This window comes from Haliotis asinina, chromosome 14 (assembly GCF_037392515.1).
Source record: "Haliotis asinina isolate JCU_RB_2024 chromosome 14, JCU_Hal_asi_v2, whole genome shotgun sequence".
Taxonomy (NCBI): Eukaryota; Metazoa; Mollusca; class Gastropoda; order Lepetellida; family Haliotidae; genus Haliotis; species Haliotis asinina.
This window is the reverse complement of record NC_090293.1, coordinates 723,318-747,210: the sequence shown is the minus strand read 5'-3', so window position 1 is coordinate 747,210 and position 23,893 is coordinate 723,318. Positions and strand designations below refer to the sequence as shown.

Below are 23,893 nucleotides of genomic sequence, written 5' to 3'. Positions count from 1 at the left end.
AACTACGGAGCATGAAACCACATCCGGGACCTCACAGTGTCACGATGGTGACTCGGATACTTCCCGAACGTTGATCATAAGGGAGCTTTGAACTGTACTTCATTTCAGGCATAAATGTCTGAGATTAATGGATCACGGTTCATCACTGCAGGTGGTCTAGTTCTGCTATCAGATGATATTGTTCAAACTCTTCCTACGACGAAAAACACGTGCAAATGAGAAATATTGAAAACAATCTTGTGTGTACAGCCTTGCCTGGGGGTGTGCCAAGGGGTGTTTCTATATTTGTACCCTCTGTTTTAACGGCCATGTCCTTATTTGGTATGTGACATGTCAGGTATATACGGATAGTGACGTTGGACGAGGAAATGTGCGCAGTAACCATGGTAACGGTGATGCGAATGTCTCGTTTTTTTGCGTCACTTGCGACTCTTCAGTTTTTATTGGCACGTTGAAGCAAGTCGAGATAAACTTCATAAATGTCATGTGTAACTGTTTAAATCAATCAAGTTATTTGATGTAAGCCTCCAGCCACTGAACACAAGAAATACTTCTGCTCTATTGCCCACAGACAGATGGCAAGTGGAGTTGAGCTGACGATAACCATTGTACTAGTGAGCAGTAGACTGTAGACCGTAGTAAACGGTAGACTCCAGATCATGGTGACCCATGCCGTGAAGTCAGTTTCCATCTCGACTACAGTCGGTAATGCTATCTTTGGGGAGGGTGCATTCTCGGTTACTCAAAGAACTGACGGAAGTCCCTTCAACACCCAAGTACCCTTGTCTCACCTCCGCAACATGTATGTTGGTTTCAACACGCTCGAAAAGACATGTTTTTGTCAGTGATATACATATGTATATTATGCAGCCAAATGATGTCTGTGGGATCGTTCTTTCTGAGATTAGTTCGTATAGTTTACTTGATTAAGGGCATCCTTATCATATGTCTGTATTTGTTGCCCGACCTCCACTTAGCCTCAGGTTGTGCTCGTCACTGTATATGATGACTTTGCGATTCAGGGAAAAACTTTAGTTGGAAAGTTTAAAGAGACAGAGAAATACCTCCCAAGAAATACCACCCGTCACAAGGCACGTGTCATCATACCATTGTATATATCGCCTTGTGTTCTTTCTACCTGTAAAGGTCATGACCCCTCTCGTCATCCGTGGCCTTTGAGAGAGGTCAAGTGTACTGACACATCTAAGCCTTTGACCAGAGGTCATTGGCTATTTTAAGGATTATCTCCACTGACTTGTATTTTCTGGAAAGAGTGAAGAATGTAGGCTTTGATGACCTGATGCGATGTCATGTGTATTGTTGGAAGTCCTACCACCAGGACCGCTCGGCTAATTCTGTGTACTCACTCAGTACCAACATGGTGATCAGAAATATTGATAATCACCTGATAATCACGTAACAGTCACGTTAGCAAAATAGGAGATATCAGTGCTATAATACAACATACGAAGTTATGGAGAACAACACCTTGTTTATTGCACTGTGCGACGTTTCCATGTAGATTCTTACATCGTTATCAAGCTGAAGGTCAGGGTTTGGGTTAGCTTGATGACGATGTAAGAATTTACATGGAAACGTCGCTCAAGGCACTAAGTTGTAATCCATAGAGTTGTATGTTTCATCCCTGACTCATCAACTTCAATAATGCCCATTACGCATGTCACTGAGTGTGTCCATCACTCTCGGCTAATGTCGCACTGTCCCGTGACCTCCAACACTAACTCACATGTAATCATGCTCAACAGGTATATGACCAGGATTCTCGTTGTTCCAGATCGACTGGGTGCAGTTCTTTACGTACATGTTCAATGACGCCGGCGTCAATGCCGACACATCTGTCGTGGTCCTTGAGACGGATTATATCAAAGAAATGGCAGCGTTCATAACAAACCTTGGTCAGAATAAATCTAGGTAAATATGCCCTATATATACCCCCTTTTTGAAACATTCTGTCCCTTTTCATACACTTCTCTACTGACACAGTCTGTCCCTTCCTATGCACCTACATTGTTGACACAATCTATCCCTTCTTATACACCTCCTTAATTGACTCAATCTGTTCCTTACTATGCAACTCCATTATCGACACAATGAGTCCCTTCCTTTACACACCTCTATTATTGACACAATGAGTCCCTTCCTTTACACACCTCTATTATTGACACAATGAGTCCCTTCCTTTACACACCTCTATTATTGACACAATCTGCTCCTGTCCTATACACCTTCTTTCTTGACCCAATCTGACCCTTCCAATATACCTACTGTATTGACCCAATCTATCCCTTCCTATACACCTCCCTTACTGACTGAATCTATCCTTTCCTATACACCTCCCTTACTGACACAATCTATCCCTTCCTATGCACCTCCCTTACTGACTCAATCTATCCCTTCCTATACACCTCCCTTACTGACACAATCTATCCCTTCCTGTACACCTCCCTTACTGACACAATCTATCCCTTCCTATACACCTCCCTTACTGACACAATCTATCCCTTCCTATACACCTCCATTACTGAGTCAATCTATCCCTTCCTATACACCTCTCTTACTGACTCAATCTATCCCTTCCTTTACACACCTCTTACTGACTGAATCTATCCTTTCCTATACACCTCCCTTACTGACTCAATCTATCCCTTGCTATACACCTCCATTACTGACTGAATCTATCCCTTCCTATACACCTCCCTTACTGACACAATCTATCCCTTCCTATACACCTCCCTTACTGACTCAATCTATCCCTTCCTATACACCTCCATTACTGACACAATCTATCCCTTCCTATACACCTCCCTTACTGACACAATCTATCCCTTGCTATACACCTCCCTTACTGACTGAATCTATCCCTTCCTATACACCTCCCTTACTGACTCAATCTATCCCTTGCTATACACCTCCATTACTGACACAATCTATCCCTTCCTATACACCTCTTACTGACACAATCTATCCCTTCCTATACACCTCCCTTACTGACTCAATCTATCCCTTGCTATACACCTCCCTTACTGACTGAATCTATCCCTTCCTTTACACACCTCTTACTGACACAATCTATCCCTTTCTATACACCTCCCTTACTGACACAATCTATCCCTTCCTATACACCTCCATTACTGACTGACTCTATCCCTTCCTATACACCACCCTTACTGACTGAATCTATCCCTTCCTATACACCTCTCTTACTGACTGAATCTATCCCTTTCTATACACCTCCCTTACTGACACAATCTATCCCTTCCTATACACCTCCATTACTGACTGACTCTATCCCTTCCTATACACCACCCTTACTGACTGAATCTATCCCTTCCTATACACCTCTCTTACTGACACAATCTATCCCTTCCTATACACCTCCTCTATTGACACAATCTATCCCTTCCTATACACCTCTCTTACTGACTGAATCTATCCCTTCCTATACACCTCCATTACTGACTGAATCTATCCCTTCCTATACACCACCCTTACTGACTGAATCTATCCCTTCCTATACACCTCCATTACTGACTGAATCTATCCCTTCCTATACACCTCTCTTACTGACACAATCTATCCCTTCCTATACACCTCCATTACTGACTGAATCTATCCCTTCCTATACACCACCCTTACTGACTGAATCTATCCCTTCCTATACACCTCCATTACTGACTGAATCTATCCCTTCCTATACACCTCTCTTACTGACACAATCTATCCCTTCCTATACACCTCCTCTATTGACACAATCTATCCCTTCCTATACACCTCTCTTACTGACACCTCCGTGAAGGTCCGTGTTAGAATATTGATAATCAGTAACCCATGCTTGTCGTAAGAGCCGACTAACAGGATCGGGTGTCAGACTCGCTGACTTGGTTGACATCTGTCATCGGTTCTCAGATCGATGATTATGTTGTTGATCACTTGATTGTCGGGCCCAGACTCGATTATTTACTGACCGCCGCCATATAGCTGGAATACATGAGTGCGGCATAAAACTAAACTCACTCACTCCTTACTGACACAATCTATCTGCATATATACCAGCTGTGCAGGTCTAGAGTTGTCTCCTTTACATGTGCAGGGATTGTATGATCATGATATCGAATCTCAGTTCACCCAGCGTTGGAGGTTTGGCGACGCCATATCTTGGTCTTTCACCATGGCGGTCAATCTCAACGTGGAGCTAAGACCTCGTCCTGTTCGAGGTAGTCACTGACGATGCACTATATCCCGTTATAGGATCTTAAACAACTACCTGACATGGCGTCTGGCTCACAAGTATGTGCAGGACCTGTCCTGGGACTACATCCACGCCAACAGGGAGTTCTACGTTGCCATGACGTCGGAGGCTGAGTTTCTAGGGACGTGGCGTTACTGCATCGGCATCGTCGACAGGGACATGGGCGAGGCTATGAGCGCGCTGTACGTCAAGGATCACTTCTCTGACGCCAACAGGAATAAGGTGAACGAACTAACGACCACGTCGTTGCTCTTCCTTTCAATGACATTAGTTCCTCTCAAACTCACTGTCCTCACATCAACGCAATAAAGCATCACGTGATTCCATTATACGGTACAGAAATCGACGTCGGTCTGCTGTGACGTGTATCAACGTACATTAAAACAACGTGCAAGTCTGACACATTTTCGCTTTCCAGGTAATACACATATGATATAACCCATTTTCTTCAATTATGCATCATTTACTTTCAGTCGGCCGAGATAGTTGACTATTTAAAGACTGCGCTCGTAGACTCTCTGACGTCAAACATGTGGATGGACGAAAAGACGCGCAACATTGCCAAGAAGAAGGTAAAGATGGGTCAACAGGTGTCTGGGTTTTGTGTGCGAGGGAATATATGTGAATCTCAACCTTAAACTGACTGAGGCGTGTGTTGCGACTGTGGGAAGGTTGAAAACCGTCCACAGTCCATCATGCTGGTAAGATAGATGATCAAGTTGACTTGGCCTTCTACCTGTCGGTGACGTCAGTGTCGGTGACGTGGTTGACAGCATGGTCCTAGTCGGTGACCTATTGGGATGTGATCAGTGCCATTAACGAGGTTTAAACCATATTCTTTATACGTCATCACATACATTAGATAATGGTGGGGTTAACACCGGCACGCACACACGCATACACGCACACATGCACGCACGCACTGTGTAATTTTAAGACTCGGTGATGGGTGATACTTTATCGATTGAGATCCGTCGTCAGTGTGCCCTGGACAACTAGCACTGTTTCAGTATGTACTTGCAGATCCTGGACTCAATATACAAGATGGGATATCCCGACTACATGATGTCCAACGATAAACTCGACAATATTTACATGCCAGTAAGTACTGCACTCGTCATCAAAATTGTAGGTAGGGTGGAGTAGATGTACCTTCTCAGACAATTTCAGGCATATAAGCCGAGAAATAGATTTTCACTACAGTACGCTCTTCATGCGATGCTCTCCACTTTGACTATTGTACGCTCTTCGTGTGCTGGATGTCTCCGGCCGGGATATCGCTGGAATATTGCTAAAAGCAGCGTAAAACCATACTCACTCACCCACTCACTCTTCCCGCTGACAATTGTATGCTCTTACGACAAAATAAATAAATAAATAAATAGATAAATAAATTCGTACTAATCGGGACGTGTTTGTTTCAGTTGAAGATAAACCGATACGATTATTTCGGAAACCGCATGAGCATGAACCACTTCTACAAGGTGGACTGGAACCGACGTCTGAAGCACGGCACCGACACATCGGAGTGGACATACAACACCTACTCCGTCATTGCCGAGTACTACAATCCGTGGAAGGAAATGATCGTCCCCGCAGGCCTTCTCCAGTGGCCTCTCTACGACCATAAACTACAGCATTACATGAACTTTGGGGCTTTGGGAAGTATTCTGGGACACAATCTTGTACACGCAGTGGACCAAACAGGTAACCTTATATTCATATCGCGAGAAACGTGCCAATGTTGAACAGGTGAACAGGTTGTGTGTGATATGATGTAGCTGTAGAGTTAGCGCGATACAACGCGCTCACAAGTTTGGTATAAGGAACCTCGACAATCTACTTTCATTTTTAAGCAGCCGCACTACAACCAGAAAATGATTCGGTCGTTCAGGAATTACCACCATGTTTAATTTTAAAGAAACATAACTTCAGCTTTCAATTGTAAATAAATCTTAAGACACACTGAACGTGATCCATGACAAATTCTATGAACATTTAAGCTAGGATATTTACATCCTTCTGTAAGTGACACAGTTGATTATACGTTAACTGAATGAAACTGTAGCTCAAGTTCCTGTAAAGATGCTTTATGTCCAGGCGCCCAGTACAAACTAGACGGCAGCCATTTCGGAGACTGGTGGACCAATGCCACGAAAAAGGCTTACATCGGGGTTCGTCAGTGTGTGATTAATGCTTACGCCAACAAGACCATGGGGCCATTCAACCTCCCAGTTGCAACCAGCCCCCTCTCGGTATGTCACAATACAGTACGCTCCTGGTAATCTGACCCCCTCTCGGTATGTCACAATATAGTACACTTCTGGTAATCTGACTCTCTCTCGGTATGTCACAATACAGTACACTCCTGGTAATCTGACCCTCTCTCGGTATGTCACAATACAGTACACTCCTGGTAATCTGTACCCTCTCTCAGAATGTCACATACATAGTGCGCATAGTAATTTGTTCGGATTACGAGACTGCCGTATTCATCCGACTAAATATTGTGGTTGTCTCAGCAGTCAGGTCATGCATACTGCCAATGAGGTTTGACGTGTAATACGGGAAACTCCGTCCGCCCGGTGCACGCTGACACTGTGACGACAGTGACGACCGTGCAATATAATATTTTTGTGTGAGTGCAGACTAAGGTTATATCCTTGTAATCTCCATGCCCCGTCGTTCCGTCACTAAATTTCAGAGCGTCACCTCAGACAGGGAGCTGTACATATCTTAATTCATGTAGTAGTATGTGTCACTCAACCTGTCCCGTTCAAATGAATAAATGTATGTGGACATGAATGCTGACATACACCAGGACCTGTTCAGTTTCTTGTAGCACGTTGTAGAGAACATGTAGCACCACCCCGTACAGAACATGTAGCACCACCCCGTACAGAACATGTAGCACCACCCCGTACAGGACATGTAGCACCACCCCGTACAGGACATGTAGCACCACCCCGTACAGAACATGTAGCACCACCCCGTACAGAACATGTAGCACCACCCCGTACAGGACATGTAGCACCACCCCGTACAGGACATGTAGCACCACCCCGTACAGGACATGTAGCACCACCCCGTACAGGACATGTAGCACCACCCCGTACAGAACATGTAGCACCACCCCGTACAGAACATGTAGCACCACCATGTAGCACCACCCCGTACAGAACATGTAGCACCACCCCGTACAGAACATGTAGCACCACCCCGTACAGAACATGTAGCACCACCCCGTACAGGACATGTAGCACCACCCCGTACAGGACATGTAGCACCACCCCGTACAGAACATGTAGCACCACCCCGTACAGGACATGTAGCACCACCCCGTACAGAACATGTAGCACCACCCCGTACAGGACATGTAGCACCACCCCGTACAGGACATGTAGCACCACCCCGTACAGGACATGTAGCACCACCCCGTACAGAACATGTAGCACCACCCCGTACAGAACATGTAGCACCACCCCGTACAGGACATGTAGCACCACCCCGTACAGAACATGTAGCACCACCCCGTACAGAACATGTAGCACCACCCCGTACAGAACATGTAGCACCACCCCGTACAGGACATGTAGCACCACCCCGTACAGGACATGTAGCACCACCCCGTACAGAACATGTAGCACCACCCCGTACAGGACATGTAGCACCACCCCGTACAGGACATGTAGCACCACCCCGTACAGGACATGTAGCACCACCCCGTACAGGACATGTAGCACCACCCCGTACAGAACATGTAGCATCACTTGCTGCAGAACATATGGCATCACTTCACACAGAACATGTAGCATCACCTCGTCCAGAACATGTAGCACCACCCCGTACAGAACATGTAGCTTTACCCCGTACAGAACATGTAGCATTACTTGCTGCAGAACATATGGCATCACTTCACACAGAACATGTAGCACCACCCCGTACAGGACATGTAGCACCACCCCGTACAGGACATGTAGCACCACCCCGTACAGGACATGTAGCACCACCCCGTACAGGACATGTAGCACCACCCCGTACAGAACATGTAGCACCACCCCGTACAGAACATGTAGCACCACCCCGTACAGGACATGTAGCACCACCCCGTACAGAACATGTAGCACCACCCCGTACAGGACATGTAGCACCACCCCGTACAGAACATGTAGCACCACCCCGTACAGGACATGTAGCACCACCCCGTACAGAACATGTAGCACCACCCCGTACAGGACATGTAGCACCACCCCGTACAGGACATGTAGCACCACCCCGTACAGAACATGTAGCACCACCCCGTACAGAACATGTAGCACCACCCCGTACAGGACATGTAGCACCACCCCGTACAGGACATGTAGCACCACCCCGTACAGAACATGTAGCACCACCCCGTACAGAACATGTAGCACCACCCCGTACAGGACATGTAGCACCACCCCGTACAGAACATGTAGCACCACCCCGTACAGAACATGTAGCACCACCCCGTACAGAACATGTAGCACCACCCCGTACAGGACATGTAGCACCACCCCGTACAGGACATGTAGCACCACCCCGTACAGAACATGTAGCACCACCCCGTACAGGACATGTAGCACCACCCCGTACAGGACATGTAGCACCACCCCGTACAGGACATGTAGCACCACCCCGTACAGAACATGTAGCACCACTTGCTGCAGAACATATGGCATCACTTCACACAGAACATGTAGCATCACCTCGTCCAGAACATGTAGCTTTACCCCGTACAGAACATGTAGCTTTACACTGTACAGAACATGTAGCATTACTTGCTGCAGAACATATGGCATCACTTCACACAGAACATGTAGCATCACCTCGTACAGAACATATAGCTTTACCCCGTACAGAACATGTAGCATCACTTGCTACAGAACATATGGCATCACTTCACACAGAACATGTAGCATCACCTCGTCCAGAACATGTAGCTTTTCCCCGTACAGAACATGTAGCTTTGCACCGTACAGAACATGTAGCTTTACACCGTACAGATCATGTAGCTTTACACCTTGCAGAACATGTAGCATTACTTGCTGCAGAACATGTAGCATCACTTGCTACAGAACATGTAGCATCACTTGCTACAGAACATGTAGCATCACCTCGTACAGAACATGTAGCTTTACCCCGTACAGAACATGTAGCATCATCCTGTATTATCTTGTATTTCTCCCCAGTCGGTATACAACACTAGTCTCGTGACTTTGCGCTTGTTTTGTGATAACAATGACATTAATTAGAGAAACATTGACGTCATTCATCTCTCCGTCTTCATCTATTTAACCCTGTAGAGGTCGATTTATTATCTGTACTACTTATACTGTGCCTCTGTGACTGTATCTCATCGCCGTGAAGTACGTTGTTATTTAAAGTATCCATACTTGGAACAAGTAGTCGCCCCTCGCTGGGAATAAGGACATCCTCGATGATTTCAATCTACGAAGGAGACATTCCTGTCATATCATATTCAAATATATTCTGGCGGCACCCAGGTGTAGCGTGATGACTTCACCTGTGACAGAGAAACGTGATTTATGCACATGCAGGTTCATGAATACACCCTGTCTTACAAACAATGCTCCACATACACACATACATACACACGAACCAGGTGGGAACTCATTGGTAGGATGTGTTGACAGTGTGTGGCGTGATAGTGGGTGTTGTGTGTTGACAGTGTGTGGCGTGATAGTGAGTGTTGTGTGTTGACAGTGTGTGGCGTGATAGTGGGTGTTGTGTGTTGACGGTGTGTGGCGTGATAGTGGGTGTTGTGTGTTGACAGTGTGTGACGTGATAGTGAGTGTTGTGTGTTGACAGTGTGTGGCGTGATAGTGGGTGTTGTGTGTTGACAGTGTGTGGCGTGATAGTGGGTGTTGTGTGTTGACAGTGTGTGGCCTGATAGTGAGTGGGGTGTGTTGACAGTGTGTGGCGTGATAGTGGGTGTTGTGTGTTGACAGTGTGTGGCGTGATAGTGAGTGTTGTGTGTTGACAGTGTGTGGCGTGATAGTGGGTGTTGTGTGTTGACGGTGTGTGGCGTGATAGTGGGTGTTGTGTGTTGACAGTGTGTGACGTGATAGTGAGTGTTGTGTGTTGACAGTGTGTGGCGTGATAGTGGGTGTTGTGTGTTGACAGTGTGTGGCGTGATAGTGGGTGTTGTGTGTTGACAGTGTGTGGCCTGATAGTGAGTGGGGTGTGTTGACAGTGTGTGGCGTGATAGTGGGTGTTGTGTGTTGACAGTGTGTGGCGTGATAGTGAGTGGGGTGTGTTGACAGTGTGTGGCGTGATAGTGGTTGTTGTGTGTTGACAGTGTGTGGCCTGATAGTGAGTGGGGTGTGTTGACAGTGTGTGGCGTGATAGTGGGTGTTGTGTGTTGACAGTGTGTGGCGTGATAGTGAGTGTTGTGTGTTGACAGTGTGTGGCGTGATAGTGAGTGGGGTGTGTTGACAGTGTGTGGCGTGATAGTGGGTGTTGTGTGTTGACAGTGTGTGGCGTGATAGTGAGTGTTGTGTGTTGACAGTGTGTGGCGTGATAGTGAATGGGGTGTGTTGACAGTGTGTGGCGTGATAGTGGTTGTTGTGTGTTGACAGTGTGTGGCGTGATAGTGAGTGTTGTGTGTTGACAGTGTGTGGCGTGATAGTGGGTGTTGTGTGTTGTGTGGGTTACGAACATATGATATGACTGGGAACACATGTAGATATTTGTGTGGAATTATGTGCTCTATTAAAGTATGCCCGCTTGATCAATAGCTTTCCAGACGTTTGAGTGGCATATGCCAGAAACTAGCACTGTATGTATGCATGTATGTATGTATGTATGTATGTATGTATGTATGTATGTATGTATGTATGTATGTATGTATGTATGTATGTATGTATGTATGTATGGATGGATGGATGGATGGATGGATGGATGGATGGATGCACACATGTGTGAATGTCACACACCAAATATTAACTTTATTTCTTCAGAGAAGACACTAAATAAAATACCATACACATGCGTGCTTATGGGTCACTATAACATTTAATTCATGACTTTAAGTGGATTTACTGGTTCGAGCTTTTCCCACGCTGCTTTCATTACACATCATAGAAATATTTGACGATGGCGTTCAATCAGTCATGTTTCTCCGCTAACTAAACTATGCTTTTGTCTGCTGCAGTTGCCCGTTGACGCCCCGGGATACGCTCCCGAAGCCCTTGCTGAGACTAGTGGTGTTAGACTAGCTTACAAGGTAAACCTCACCATTATCTAATCAGCCGAAAAAATGTATCTCGGCGTAAAACCGACAAACGACTGAGAAATAGGATGTGACTAACAGTAGTATTCTAACATTAGCAAAGTTTACAAATTAACACAAATTACTAAAAATGTGTTACACGGGCAGAATAAAATGCCGAGTGGCAGTTCCAATTTAAAGTCTGTATAATTCAAAAGCACTGATAAAAGCAATAAAGTCAATGATGGTGATAGTCATCTCACCGCAACAATTTTGTGAATGCTATATTTTTATGCACTACTCTGACCTGTGGCGATGGTTGTGTTCCAGGCTTTCAAGGCATGGGAAAGAGCTAACAGGGTAGAGAGGAAAGCACCCGGTGTCTCCAGGAATAACGACCAGATGTTCTTTGTAGCATACGCTCAGGTAGGTACATGCTGACATCCAGAGACGACCTGTATTTCCAAGACACATCTTGTGCCATGGCCTGTTTCTGTAGACAAACAATATGCACTTGGGACAACAATATGATAATATCAAATGAAGACGATTCATGCTAAATGCTCTTGGTCGGCAGTCTGACGAGGGTTATTGTTCCGAGAGACTATCACTTCTACCTGCCTCCACCGGGAGGTCCTGAATAACCGCTTTCTATCCATGCGTGTCCTATGTCCCCGTGTAGTTCCAACTTGTTTCTGCTAGACTCCATGACCTGTATCCTCATGGCGCCTGAAGACCGAGACAATCCTGCTTCCGTGAACTAACTAAGCTATTGCTATTTCAACTAGAGTATATATCAAGTGAAATAATTACACGTTGGATATATATCTGCTTCAGGCCAACTGCTTCAACCGTAACGCGAATGAAGCGTTTTCCCAGGCAGCTCGGGGACTTCTGCAGGAGAATCTCAAGTAAGTGCACCAATGACAGTACTAACATGTCAAAATATTTTACAACGTTTCCAGAACGTCCACATGAGGATGACAGTCCAACATGTAGTGTTGCAAGGATGTCTGAAAAGATTAAAAACGGTCCATTAATAAGTAAGACAGACGCGAGCGCGTGCGCTCACGCACACACACACACACACACACGATGGCTAGTAGCCTGTGTGAGTAATACCGCCTTTAATCTTAGAAGGAAACTGACATTACACAAAAGACATTTGTGTAACCACACTTGCTTTATTTCCAGGGTTAACATGGCAGTGTCTCAAGTCCCAGAGTTCAGAGATGCGTTTAACTGCCCAGCAAACTCCAAAATGGTTGCGAAGAAGTCGTGTACTATGTACTAGAGTTCCAGGGAATGAAAGACACAGCTGCCCGTCTCGAGGCTATTATCGGTTAGCTCAGGTTCCTTTTGTAAATAGTTTTTCATAATTTGGAACTGATTATTAGCGGCACGTTTGTGAGATTGAGACAGTCTGTGATTCCTATCTCTGGAAGGGAGATGACTCTGCGTCCTGGCAGAGGCGTGGTTTTGGTGTGGTTTCATTCTTTATTATTGATACAAGATAAACTGACGAACACAATCCGTAACAAAGCTGTAACGTCCGGAGCATGTTGTTGCTGACACGGTGTTCACGTCAGTTTCTTGGTGCGTTCTTCTGCCATGTGTCTTCGCGTCCTCCAAACTTACTCATCTCAGTGCTGCCTTCACTAAGACGTGATCACTGACACCCTGGTTATCGGGAAACACCCATACAAAGGGCAGTACACGGAACCCGGAACCTTCCCTGGGAACAGTATCTAGACTAACAGAAGGCCGCCGTGTATCCACGTCCCACTATGCTAGGACAATACGGGACAGTTATCATATACTCCATGACACCTTCCTGGGACACATGCAGCAACTTGGGGTGCTCACCGTTTCGGCCACCTGTCAGGCTAAAGCTTAGTGAGGGTAAAACCAGAGATGTGTCGCACAAATGACCATCGGCGATATTGCTCTTGCGACAAGTGAAGCAATCTTAAGGTCTCTACTCTTAACATGATTTTAATATCAGGCAACGGTAGGGTCCACACAACGGGCTTCCAGCAGCAACACTTGGTATAGCCTGACTGTGGGCGGAACCCTCACTGCAAGCCGCCGTGTGTAGTCCCGGGTAAATGCAAGGACGTGGTGTATACAGCCCCGTCATGCATTGGCCTTGAAGTTTACCTTTCACTAGTTGATCTGATTAGGCAAGGTTAGTCAAACAATGTTCGAGTCTGATTCTCCATACATGTCGGTGACTGGTGCGCAGCGAAGAAGTGATATCCGTGTTATGTGTAGTAATGTTATGGGATTGTAAATACGTACATCTATATTTCATATACATGTGTATGTTCATTTTTGATAGAACTATACTTTTACACAACAGCTACACTTGGTTAGAGATTAACTTTACATCCTCCTTACATGTTACTGCTTTCAGGTATGACATTCTGTGCTACTGTCTCAAATGACAGGTCATACTTACTGACCAGGCTTAAGGCTATTTGGTAACGCTACAGAGATATACCAAACACTTGTGTACGTGTCAAGGGTAAAGACTCGGGTGTCATCATATCGCCACAAGTGTCGTCTGACTGATCGTGTAAATGATCATTCCAATATTTTCTGTGATGTGACGATTCCTTGGTTACACAGCATCGTGTACAGTTGGTAAAAGAAACGGGTTGCTAGGCGACGTTGCTATAGGAACGTCGTCTCACGAGTATGAAAACTGCTGTCTGTGATGTAGGGGCGCCTCTAACAAAGGTTAAAATCATTGTCTACGTAATGTCTACCGCATTTACAATAAATATATTTTTATATGAAAAAGATCTTTGTGTGTTCTTTCTGCCCATGGTCTAGGGCATGTGGTGGAGGTGTAGACGTCGGCAGGGTCTGAGTTTCTGCCTTTTAGATCGGATTCGTCATTAAGGCTGACATAGTGACATGAACGTCACTTCACTTTCTCGGCCAACTGGTCTGAGCCAAACAGCCCTTCAACCATGTACTTCCTTGCTACGACAATATGTTTTTTGTTAGGAAAACAATAATTCACTAAACACACACACACACACACACACACACGAGTAACTCTACTTATATACGGGATATATACTGATATTGTATCAGTCTGTCAATGAATAAATAAATGGTTATTCAAACTTTCGAAATTTACAAATATCCCTTACTATTTTAGGGTCTCCCCCAACCAGCTTATAGAGCCCATTGTTAATACTGAGACAGGGACCAAGGTCTGAGAGTATAAGTCCAAAATCCAAATCAAGTGATTGGGCACGTCAATTTTGATTCGGCTGTGAGATTTCGTGTTTCCTTCAGGGTTGAAAGTTTGTATGTATATGTAACTCACCGACTAAAATCTTGACATAGGGCACTGAGGGTCGTTACATTTACTTCCCAGTACAAAATTGTGGTACACAGTCTGGTGTAGATGTGCTTGCAGGTATACAATCGTAGGACACCCAGATTGTGTGGCTTATCCATAGGTAAAAGTAGATAACCAGCTGCACGCCTGGAATACCAGAACATACACAACGTTTGATGTGACACCCTACAACTCAAACCCTGTAACATGGGAGCTTGTAACGCAACAAGTGTACAGGAAGTGTTGGTCGCTAGGATTTTGCATATTTTATGGTCGCTTCTTGGTCTTGACATTTAGAGTTCGAAACGATATGTTTGTTTACCCCACGCCTACAAATATTCCAGCTGTGTGACAGTAATCTCCCTTTCCAGTGATCGATGTCATGAAGAGCGATCCTAGCAACCAACCAAGTCTCAGAGTCCTACCATCAGTTGAGAGAACCAATACTAGTCGCATCTCGGTCATTCAAAAGTTGTTTATTCTGTAATACATGATAATGAAATGTAAGAAAGTGGAATGTTAACACCTAGAGCTTAGCTTTCTTGTTACCTTGCACTTGTCTGCCTGCAGTCTTCATCCCAACACTCACACAGGAAGAAAGGAAATGAACGAACACTTGAATGGGTTTGAGTTCGAGTCAAACGAAATATTGAAAGGTGCGTTGAAGGAGAGCCTGAAGTGGTGTGTGTGTTGTATTCAATTAATTACAGGTTGTATTATATATGTGGAATACAACCTTACACACGCACGCACGCACACACACACACACACACACGTATGTATGAAATACAACAACAAAGGCAGTGATTTAAAGTTTTATTTCTCCCATCTTCTTTCTGTTCAATATGTACACATCTTCCCTCATGTCCATATATACATGTACAATATATACAAAGATAAGCACTAAAACCTGTATACAACACATTTATGAACACCCACATTCAAGAGTTCATGTGTTCCAGAACAGAACGATAACCAGGGTGTAGATGCTCAGGCCAGTGTAACAACCAACCTGAAGTATGTACATCCACATATGCAAGAAATTCATGGACACTGACCACTGATGCCAGTAGAAGGGTGACTGACTCACATGGCAAGAAAGTGACAGAAATCTCAGATAGAGACTGGAGGCACATGTAAGCTAAATTATGCCATGTCAATACATGAAAATGCATTAAAAGAAACTGAAAGTTAATCAATGAAACTAGGAAAATGACACTGATGTAGAAACATTGACATATATAATTTCAAAGAACTCATGAACTTATTCAAATACAGAACTCTGATTAAACGTAATGTATGGCTGCAAAAATGTGTTCTATCTTTCATTTCAAATCTGATTAACTTGATTAACCATGAAGGTTTAAATTCCTGCATGACAGTCCTGCATATATACGATATTCATTCAGAGGTATTGTGGCTTATTGACCTAATCAAGGGAAACATACTGAGGACAGGTACTATTAACTATGCACACCATTCTCAGCAGTTAGTGGTATGTACTACTCAGTTGCCATGGTTATATTATTATCACATATATAACATATGTTACAAATAAATACCTGATGAAGAATTGGATGAACCATGTAGATGACAGTGGATTAACATATAATACAATAACATTTAGCATGACCTTTGTTCTAACAATCAATTTGGAATCACATAATCATTAATTAATAATCACAGTTCAAATCCAACTAAAGTGTATGCTCAGAACTACTAACAGTCTTATTTAGTATCAAAGATAGGAACATTTATCTTTAGCCCTTAGTATAAATCAGTAGGTTGTAAGTGGTGCTTTGCACATGCAACACTTTTTGAAGAAAGTTGACCCAATATGCAACAATGCTGTATGTGATAAGTGCCTCAGGAACCTCTACAGATCAACGTACCAATTGAGGAATACCAGATATGCACAACAGCATGGTGATTTTAGACAAAGAAACAAGTGTTTGCACATCTTGAAACATTCATACTGGGACAGCAATCGGGTCAGGATGTAGTTTCCCAATAATATCCTGATGATCCCACAAGAAACTAAAAGAAATAAGATTGTGTCTGATCATAAACCCACATAGCAGAGCCGTATGGAACACAACAACACAATGTAGTCAGTCTGTATCTGTCCCTTTCTAAATATCCCCAGTCTTATCCCATGCATGATGGCACGACTACTTTCATCCTGCTGTTACCTTGGATACGAGGTAATAGGCTAGGAAGAACACTGACACAAGGCCAATGATGACGTAGCACATGACTTTCCGGTTGCCCTTGCCGGAGTTCACCATGTTGGTGATCCGTGTTACGCTGCCGGACAACAAACCCTGTGTGCTGCCGAAGTCATCTTGCTGGTGAAAGAAGGGAAGATTACTTACACTATCATTACTGGTGGAAATGTCGGGTACTTACACAGGGATCTACCTTGGTTGCCATATTTGTGAGGAACAATTTAATCAGTGACTGTACAACAGGATAGCAGGATACTTCCAAGATTTTGTCCTGCCATAAACCATGCTTTCATTTTACAACTGTTGATAACACTCACTGGTACATTTTTGCATAATAACATTATTAAAATCTATATATTTCAGATATTTAAATACCCCTCTTACCTCATGGTAATGTGCATATTACTTTTACTCTTCCAATACAAACATTGGAAAAGTGATTGATAAGTATCCTTGTTGAATGCTGTCATGAAACCAGTGAGGTGTCACGTGACAATGAGAACAATTCACTTCCGAAATCCTGAGGTATTTTTAACTTCCTTATCTCACAGTCATGGACAATTCAATCTGACAGTACAGCTGAAGGGTCAGTTACCAGCGAGGACCAGCCAAACTATCAAAGTAGCACATACAGGGATGTGGGACTGTCTTGGTGTAGAAAGTGGAACAGATACAACAAGAACAGTTAACCACCAGTAAAACCCCAAAGAAGGAAAACACAACTGGATACAATGTGTGTTCACTTTATCATGTTGTGACAAACCACAGAGGAGAGGAAACAAAAAAGAAAGCCTGGATGCAGATCAATCAGACCACTGTAGAATTGTCTTAAGCAACCAGGAGCTTGGAAACCTAAAATAAAGGAAGCCAGTGCTGAATGGCGAGGATGACTAACTGGAGTTGTTGCTGTGCCAACCAGTCTGAGCTGTTGACCACAATCCTGCCACTGTCCAAGTGTCCAGGCATCCTGGTGAGCACCCCAACATTGCAGATAAGCATTCACAATTCGTAGTGATGTGTAAACATCAAGTCGAGGAGATGCCACCACAAACATTCAACTCAATTTTCCACCATCATAGGAAACTATGAAGATGAAAGGGCAGTGGATACCTCAACCTGAGGTCATCTAAAAGGACAAACGGCAGGGGAATCATTGAAGGGGTCAGAGCATCAACCTTCCTCTGCCGGTAAGATCCTGAGCCGACATCAAAAGACCTAGGAGGGGCTGCCACTCAGCATAATCAGATGTAACAGCCCCCAAAATGAGAGGCTGAGGATCTTCTATCATCTGTTTGGTGGAACTCACAGAAGATCTTGGTCTGTGAGAAATAACCTCCCCCCTATAAATGTCAGCTGTTCAGATGGCTCCAGGTGGAACTTTTCGAGGATACTTATAGATCACGTTTCCAATCCTTGTATCGGATGAGTAAAGGTAACATGCACAATACCATGCAGTAAGGTAGATTAAAAACAGCTCATGTCCAAGAATGTCATCCTGAAAATCTAACTTACTGGGAAAGCATTTTCTGGGATTGGTAACCACAGGGGCTTTGTACACTGACATCAGATTAGGAACAATTGGTTCAATCAGTAGGGGTAGGGAGGTTGGAAGCAAAGCTTCCAGTGAGACTATGACCTTACCATGCCATCCAGGTATCGGTTTGAGTCTCGAGATTCTGTTTCCAAGTCCAGGGCAATCTGAAAAATAATGATATATCATATGGTTAGTGCATGGTAACATGAGGTCACAGCCACAGGCCCTTGTGTCTTTGCAAAAATCAAAGATTCAAAAAAAGTATATATACAAAACTTCATGATGGCGGACATGAAATGCTTCACAATAAAATATATGACAACAAGGCTGGACACTTTGGTATACCCCACCCATTTGCCTTGCCAACTACACTATCACTGCTTGCAATTGATTAAACTTAATGTAAATATGATCAGGAACGATTAACCTAACGACCACCACTCATGACACCTACCAATTCTTTATTGCATACTCTGCAAGTTGACTGAAACCTGATTTTGACTCTCAAGTAAACCATCTTGTCATGGTCACACATCAATCCGTCAAATTTCTGATTTAATAACAATAATAACAATATCACTTACAAAGCCCAAGTGTCCACACACTTATGAATGCTCAATGCACTGAAATGAACGGATTAAAAGTGTCAGTCATAGACACTCTGAAACAGGTGGGTTTTAACTTTTGACTTGAAGGTTGAGAGAGATTCAGAGTTTGATTTCTAGAGGTAAATGGTTGCCAAGAGTTGGTGCAGCATAGGAGAAAGCCCTTTTCCCATACGAAACTAGGTGGAAATTGGGAACTTGTAGTAGAAGCTGAATCTGGGACTGAAGTGATCTTGATGGGATGTAATCTGTGATAAGTTCAGTGAGATATTCTGGAGCTTCATTGTGGAGACAGCTGAAAGTGATGCAGAGAAGTTTGAAGTTGATTCTCTGCTGAATGGGTAGCCTATGTAAGGATTTGAGAACAGGAGAGATGTGATCAGATTTAGTCTTCAGAGAAATAATTCTTGCAGCAGTTTTCTGAACTTTCTGTAGTGTGGAGATATTGTGTTTGCTGAGGCCAAACAAAGGTCCTTTTCGGTAATCCAGTGTGGATAGCACAAGACATCTGACTAGGATGAGGGCACAATCTGCTGTGATGTACTTCCTGTTGTTTCCCATGGATCTGAGATGAAAGTTACATGATTTCCATAATCTGTTGACTTGCTCCTGCAGTGAAAGGTCCTTGTCATTGCCTTTGACAGATGAGTACTCTGACCATAGCTATTAATTAGTTATCAAAACAATGGATCATACCCAAAAATAGTACGCAAAGGGTGTTGGATGGTTTGACTCTCTCTATTTTTGTACTCTTGTACTTATTTTTACAAACTTTGGTTTGTAAAAGATGTATAATCTCATCATGCTGGGAGAAGATAACCATAAGTGTGTCAAGGCTACCTTATAGTTTATGATATCAATCTGAGATAAACAGTCTTACATGCTATGTGATGATTTGATAAGCAATTATAGTCTTTTTCACTATGTGGGAAAACAGGGATAAGAGTTAGAACCTTGTTTTATGAGGGAAGACAGGGACAAGAGTTAGAACCTTGTTTTATGAGGGAAGACAGGAACAAGAGTTAGAACCTTGTTTCATGCAGTCTAATTCAACACAAGCCGGGGCCTTAATTGATGAACTGAGACTCTCCACAGACTGAAATTTGTCCGATTAGCATAGAACCACTCAAGCCTGATTTGACGATTTGGCACTGCTGACTGTTAAAAATTTGACGGATTAGGCCGTAACCTTTGTCACAAATGGATGAAGATACGTTTGCACAAAACATGGGTGTGGTCGAAGCAATCCCTCTGATTAGTCAACACTTGTACATCTGCACATTCTCTATAAACTTGCAGGAATTTTTGTCTTTCACTGACAGCTTGACTGGGAAATGTAAGGATTATTTCCCCCCTAGCAATGACTTTTCAAAAGAAAGTATCAGTTATAAATGTCTCATTAACAAGCATCAACCAGCCAGAGGGCTTGCTTAGAGTACAACCCTGTTTTATGTGGACATATTGTCATCCATTTGTAACTAGATTGTTTAGATGCAGATCAAAATCTGGTTTCAGTTGACTTGCAGAAATAACAACAAAGAACTGGCAGATGCCATGAGCAATAATCATGTCACGGTCAGAACAGACATGACCACATGCACAGTCAGGTCATGGTAGAATCAGGCCACAGTAGTATAAGGCCACATCCAAGTTATATGTCAGGTTACAGTAGTATCAGGCCACATCCAAGTTATATGTCAGGTCACGGCAGCATCAGGCCACATCCAAGTTATATGTCAGGTTACGGTTGTATCAGGCCACATCCAAGTTATATGTCAGGTCACGGCAGTCTCAGGCCACATCCAAGTTATATGTCAGGTCATGGCAGTATCAGGCCACATCCAAGTTATACGTCAGGTCACGGCAGTCTCAGGCCACATCCAAGTTATATGTCAGGTTACGGTAGTATCAGGCCACATCCAAGTTATATGTCAGGTTACGGTAATATCAGGCCACATCCAAGTTATATGTCAGGTTATGGTAGTATCAGGCCACATCCAAGTTATATGTCAGGTTACGGTTGTATCAGGCCACATCCAAGTTATATGTCAGGTCACCGCAGTCTCAGGCCACATCCAAGTTATATGTCAGGTCACAGCAGTCTCAGGCCACATCCAAGTTATATGTCAGGTCACGGCAGTCTCAGGCCACATCCAAGTTATATGTCAGGTTATGGTAGTATCAGGCCACATCCAAGTTATATGTCAGGTTATGGTAGTATCAGGCCACATCCAAGTTATATGTCAGGTTATGGTAGTATCAGGCCACATCCAAGTTATATGTCAGGTTACGGTAGTATCAGGCCACATCCAAGTTATATGTCAGGTCACGGCAGTCTCAGGCCACATCCAAGTTATATGTCAGGTTACGGTAGTATCAGGCCACATCCAGGTTATATGTCAGGTTATGGTAGTATCAGGTCACATCCAAGTTATATGTCAGGTTACGGTAATATCAGGCCACATCCAAGTTATATGTCAGGTTATGGTAGTATCAGGCCACATCCAAGTTATATGTCAGGTTACGGTAATATCAGGCCACATCCAAGTTATATGTCAGGTTATGGTAGTATCAGGCCACATCCAAGTTATATGTCAGGTTACGGTAGTATCAGGCCACATCCAAGTTATACGTCAGGTTATGGTAGTATCAGGCCACATCCAGGTTATATGTCAGGTCACGGTAGTATCAGGCCACATCCAAGGTATATGCCAGGTTATGGTAGTATCAGGTCACATCCAAGTTATATGTCCTATCATGGTAGTGTCAGGCCATCATGAAACAGACATGTTATATAACAACCAACCAGATGACAGAAACATGCTCACCCCTTTCAATCTGGAGATCTTTCCTGCCAAGCCATCAACTCTCTGCTGGTTCTCATGGTCGAGAATCTCCTCAGTCTTGCCTGTAATCACACAGAGAATAGACACTTACAAATGATAACAGTTCTACTAGGTCAACCAATAACTGATTAAAACTGCATATCATATTATTATTAGCAAATACTACCGTCTTCATGTATAATGGTTCATCAGTCATTGGCCACATTTTTCAAGTCTGGGTCTAGTGAAATCAGCCATTAACAAAAATGTTAACAATTAATGATTATACAACTTTCTTTGATCTATTTAAACTTTTAAATTTACTTCAATAAATGTCTGACATAGCCTGGTGGCAGTCGTTCTGTGGTGTACATGTTGGCTGGCTAACTGTGGGCTCATGTAGGATGGATTATCACAAACTTGATGAAATTGTGGAGCTGAATTCTAAAAGTATTCCTACATGTACTATTCAGTACTTGCTCTTGATACTTACCCTTTGTATTCAAACACACTTATCAAAATGAGAAGAAACTATCACTCTTCCCATATTCCGTTATTACAGGGCACTGACAATGTACATCACACACACAATTTTCTTTTCACCCTCTCCCTGCTAGGTAATACTGATAGAATTAGTCATGAAACATACAAACCTGACATTCATGTTCTTGCCTACCTTTTGTGGGACTTCTTGAGTTACTGACACCAAATGTCCATTTGTATTGTCTGTTGTGTGACACAACAAACATGGTATCTAAACCACAGTCTAACTATACATCACCTTCCTGTATATTATCAGGTCTGAATCAAATCAATAAGAAAGAATTAAAATTAGAAGTGTTATATGACATTGAAGTATACTGACACAGTCAATTCATCCCAGTGATTTCATCCATCAAGGATTCTGGCTTTCTGTCTGTAACCTCAGTCTATATTAAGACCCTTTCCCTGACCATAATCTGGCACACATTAAGTTTCCATATTATGAAATAACATTAATGATCATAACAACTTCACGCTAGTGGTTAATGGGGAGGATTTACAGTCTGTGATTGATGGTGATGATATCCAGGGACTGTCAAACTGACTCCAAACTTCCTTGAGTGAGGGAGTGTAATAATTTCAACTTTTATGGACTACAGCATCTGTCATGGGTGAGAGTTACGCCCGTAACCCCCAGCCCCATCAAAACCCATAATTACAAACTGATACGCATACCTCACCCTAAATAAGTGTTGGAATATTACACCGGGAAAGGACTCCCTCAGGACAAAATTAACATGTACAAAAGACGGGGCTACGGATGGAACTCTTTCCCTTTCATGTCGTGAGTGCGCCAGACAGGAACTTATCACTGACTGAATGCTGTTCATCGTGGTATTGACAGGCTGTCGATGTCATCATTGTGATTACGCCTCTTTCATTACCAACCTATTCGAAAAGAAAGACCAGTGTATACCAGAAAATGCACGACTGCACGTCCGGAACGAGAGTAAATACTTAAGTGAAGTGATTAGAAGTGTTCAAAGTAGACAGCAATCAGTAAACACACCATTTCTTTTACTTCTCCAATCTGCCATGTTGTCAACCAAGGGAGCATTCATTAATTCCTTATGTACCGGAAGTTTGACTATGGTTTATGTGAAACAACTAGAACGAAATATGAGTTTGATAATATAGCCAATATACGCCTAGCTATTCGTGAATGTAAGACAAAACACACTCTCGGTTAATCAATTTTGACAAAATATTTAAACTAATATTCATCCATCTTCAACAATGAAGATCGTATTTTTAAAACACATTTCTTAAGTAACA

The 23,893-nt window shown here is 43.4% G+C and overlaps 2 protein-coding genes across 3 annotated transcripts in view; one reads left to right on the top strand and one right to left on the bottom strand.

Moving 5' to 3' along the window:
- LOC137261889 (endothelin-converting enzyme 1-like) overlaps positions 1-14,330 on the top strand; it is a 28,596-nt gene extending 14,266 nt beyond the window's left edge. Inside the window, exons 5-14 of the mRNA XM_067799694.1 lie at positions 1,796-1,932; positions 4,270-4,492; positions 4,744-4,842; positions 5,294-5,371; positions 5,695-5,977; positions 6,371-6,525; positions 11,469-11,540; positions 11,856-11,951; positions 12,363-12,436; positions 12,720-14,330. Coding sequence (XP_067655795.1) covers positions 1,796-1,932; positions 4,270-4,492; positions 4,744-4,842; positions 5,294-5,371; positions 5,695-5,977; positions 6,371-6,525; positions 11,469-11,540; positions 11,856-11,951; positions 12,363-12,436; positions 12,720-12,819 — 1,317 coding nt within the window. The 3' untranslated portion in view covers positions 12,820-14,330. The remainder of the gene's footprint in view (positions 1-1,795; positions 1,933-4,269; positions 4,493-4,743; positions 4,843-5,293; positions 5,372-5,694; positions 5,978-6,370; positions 6,526-11,468; positions 11,541-11,855; positions 11,952-12,362; positions 12,437-12,719) is intronic.
- A 1,356-nt stretch (positions 14,331-15,686) lies between these two features.
- Positions 15,687-23,692, bottom strand: LOC137261762 (BET1-like protein). Of its 2 annotated transcripts, XR_010954869.1 has the most exons (5): positions 23,628-23,679; positions 22,079-22,158; positions 18,753-18,809; positions 16,852-17,231; positions 15,687-16,757 (listed from the first exon to the last, which is right to left on the bottom strand). XR_010954869.1 is itself a non-coding variant. In XM_067799545.1 (4 exons), exons 1-4 carry the CDS (start codon positions 23,677-23,679, stop codon positions 17,061-17,063), a joined length of 360 nt encoding a protein of 119 aa, XP_067655646.1. In that variant the 5' UTR covers positions 23,680-23,692; the 3' UTR covers positions 15,687-17,060. The 2 variants fall into 2 exon arrangements, 1 of the variants encoding a protein (XP_067655646.1); XM_067799545.1 differs by having other exon boundaries at positions 15,687-17,231; positions 23,628-23,692.
- Between the last annotated feature and the right edge of the window lie 201 nt (positions 23,693-23,893).

Bases quoted from the DNA above. Each gene is read 5' to 3' on its own strand.
- LOC137261762 (XM_067799545.1), bottom strand. From the start codon at position 23,679: ATGAATGCTCCCTTGGTTGACAACATGGCAGATTGGAGAAGTAAAAGA. The intron at 18,810-22,078 runs GTGAGCATGTTT...ATTATTTTTCAG, and splicing joins AGATCTCCAGATTGAAAGGG to ATTGCCCTGGACTTGGAAAC. The intron at 17,232-18,752 runs GTAAGGTCATAG...TTCTTTCACCAG, and splicing joins ACCGATACCTGGATGGCATG to CAAGATGACTTCGGCAGCAC.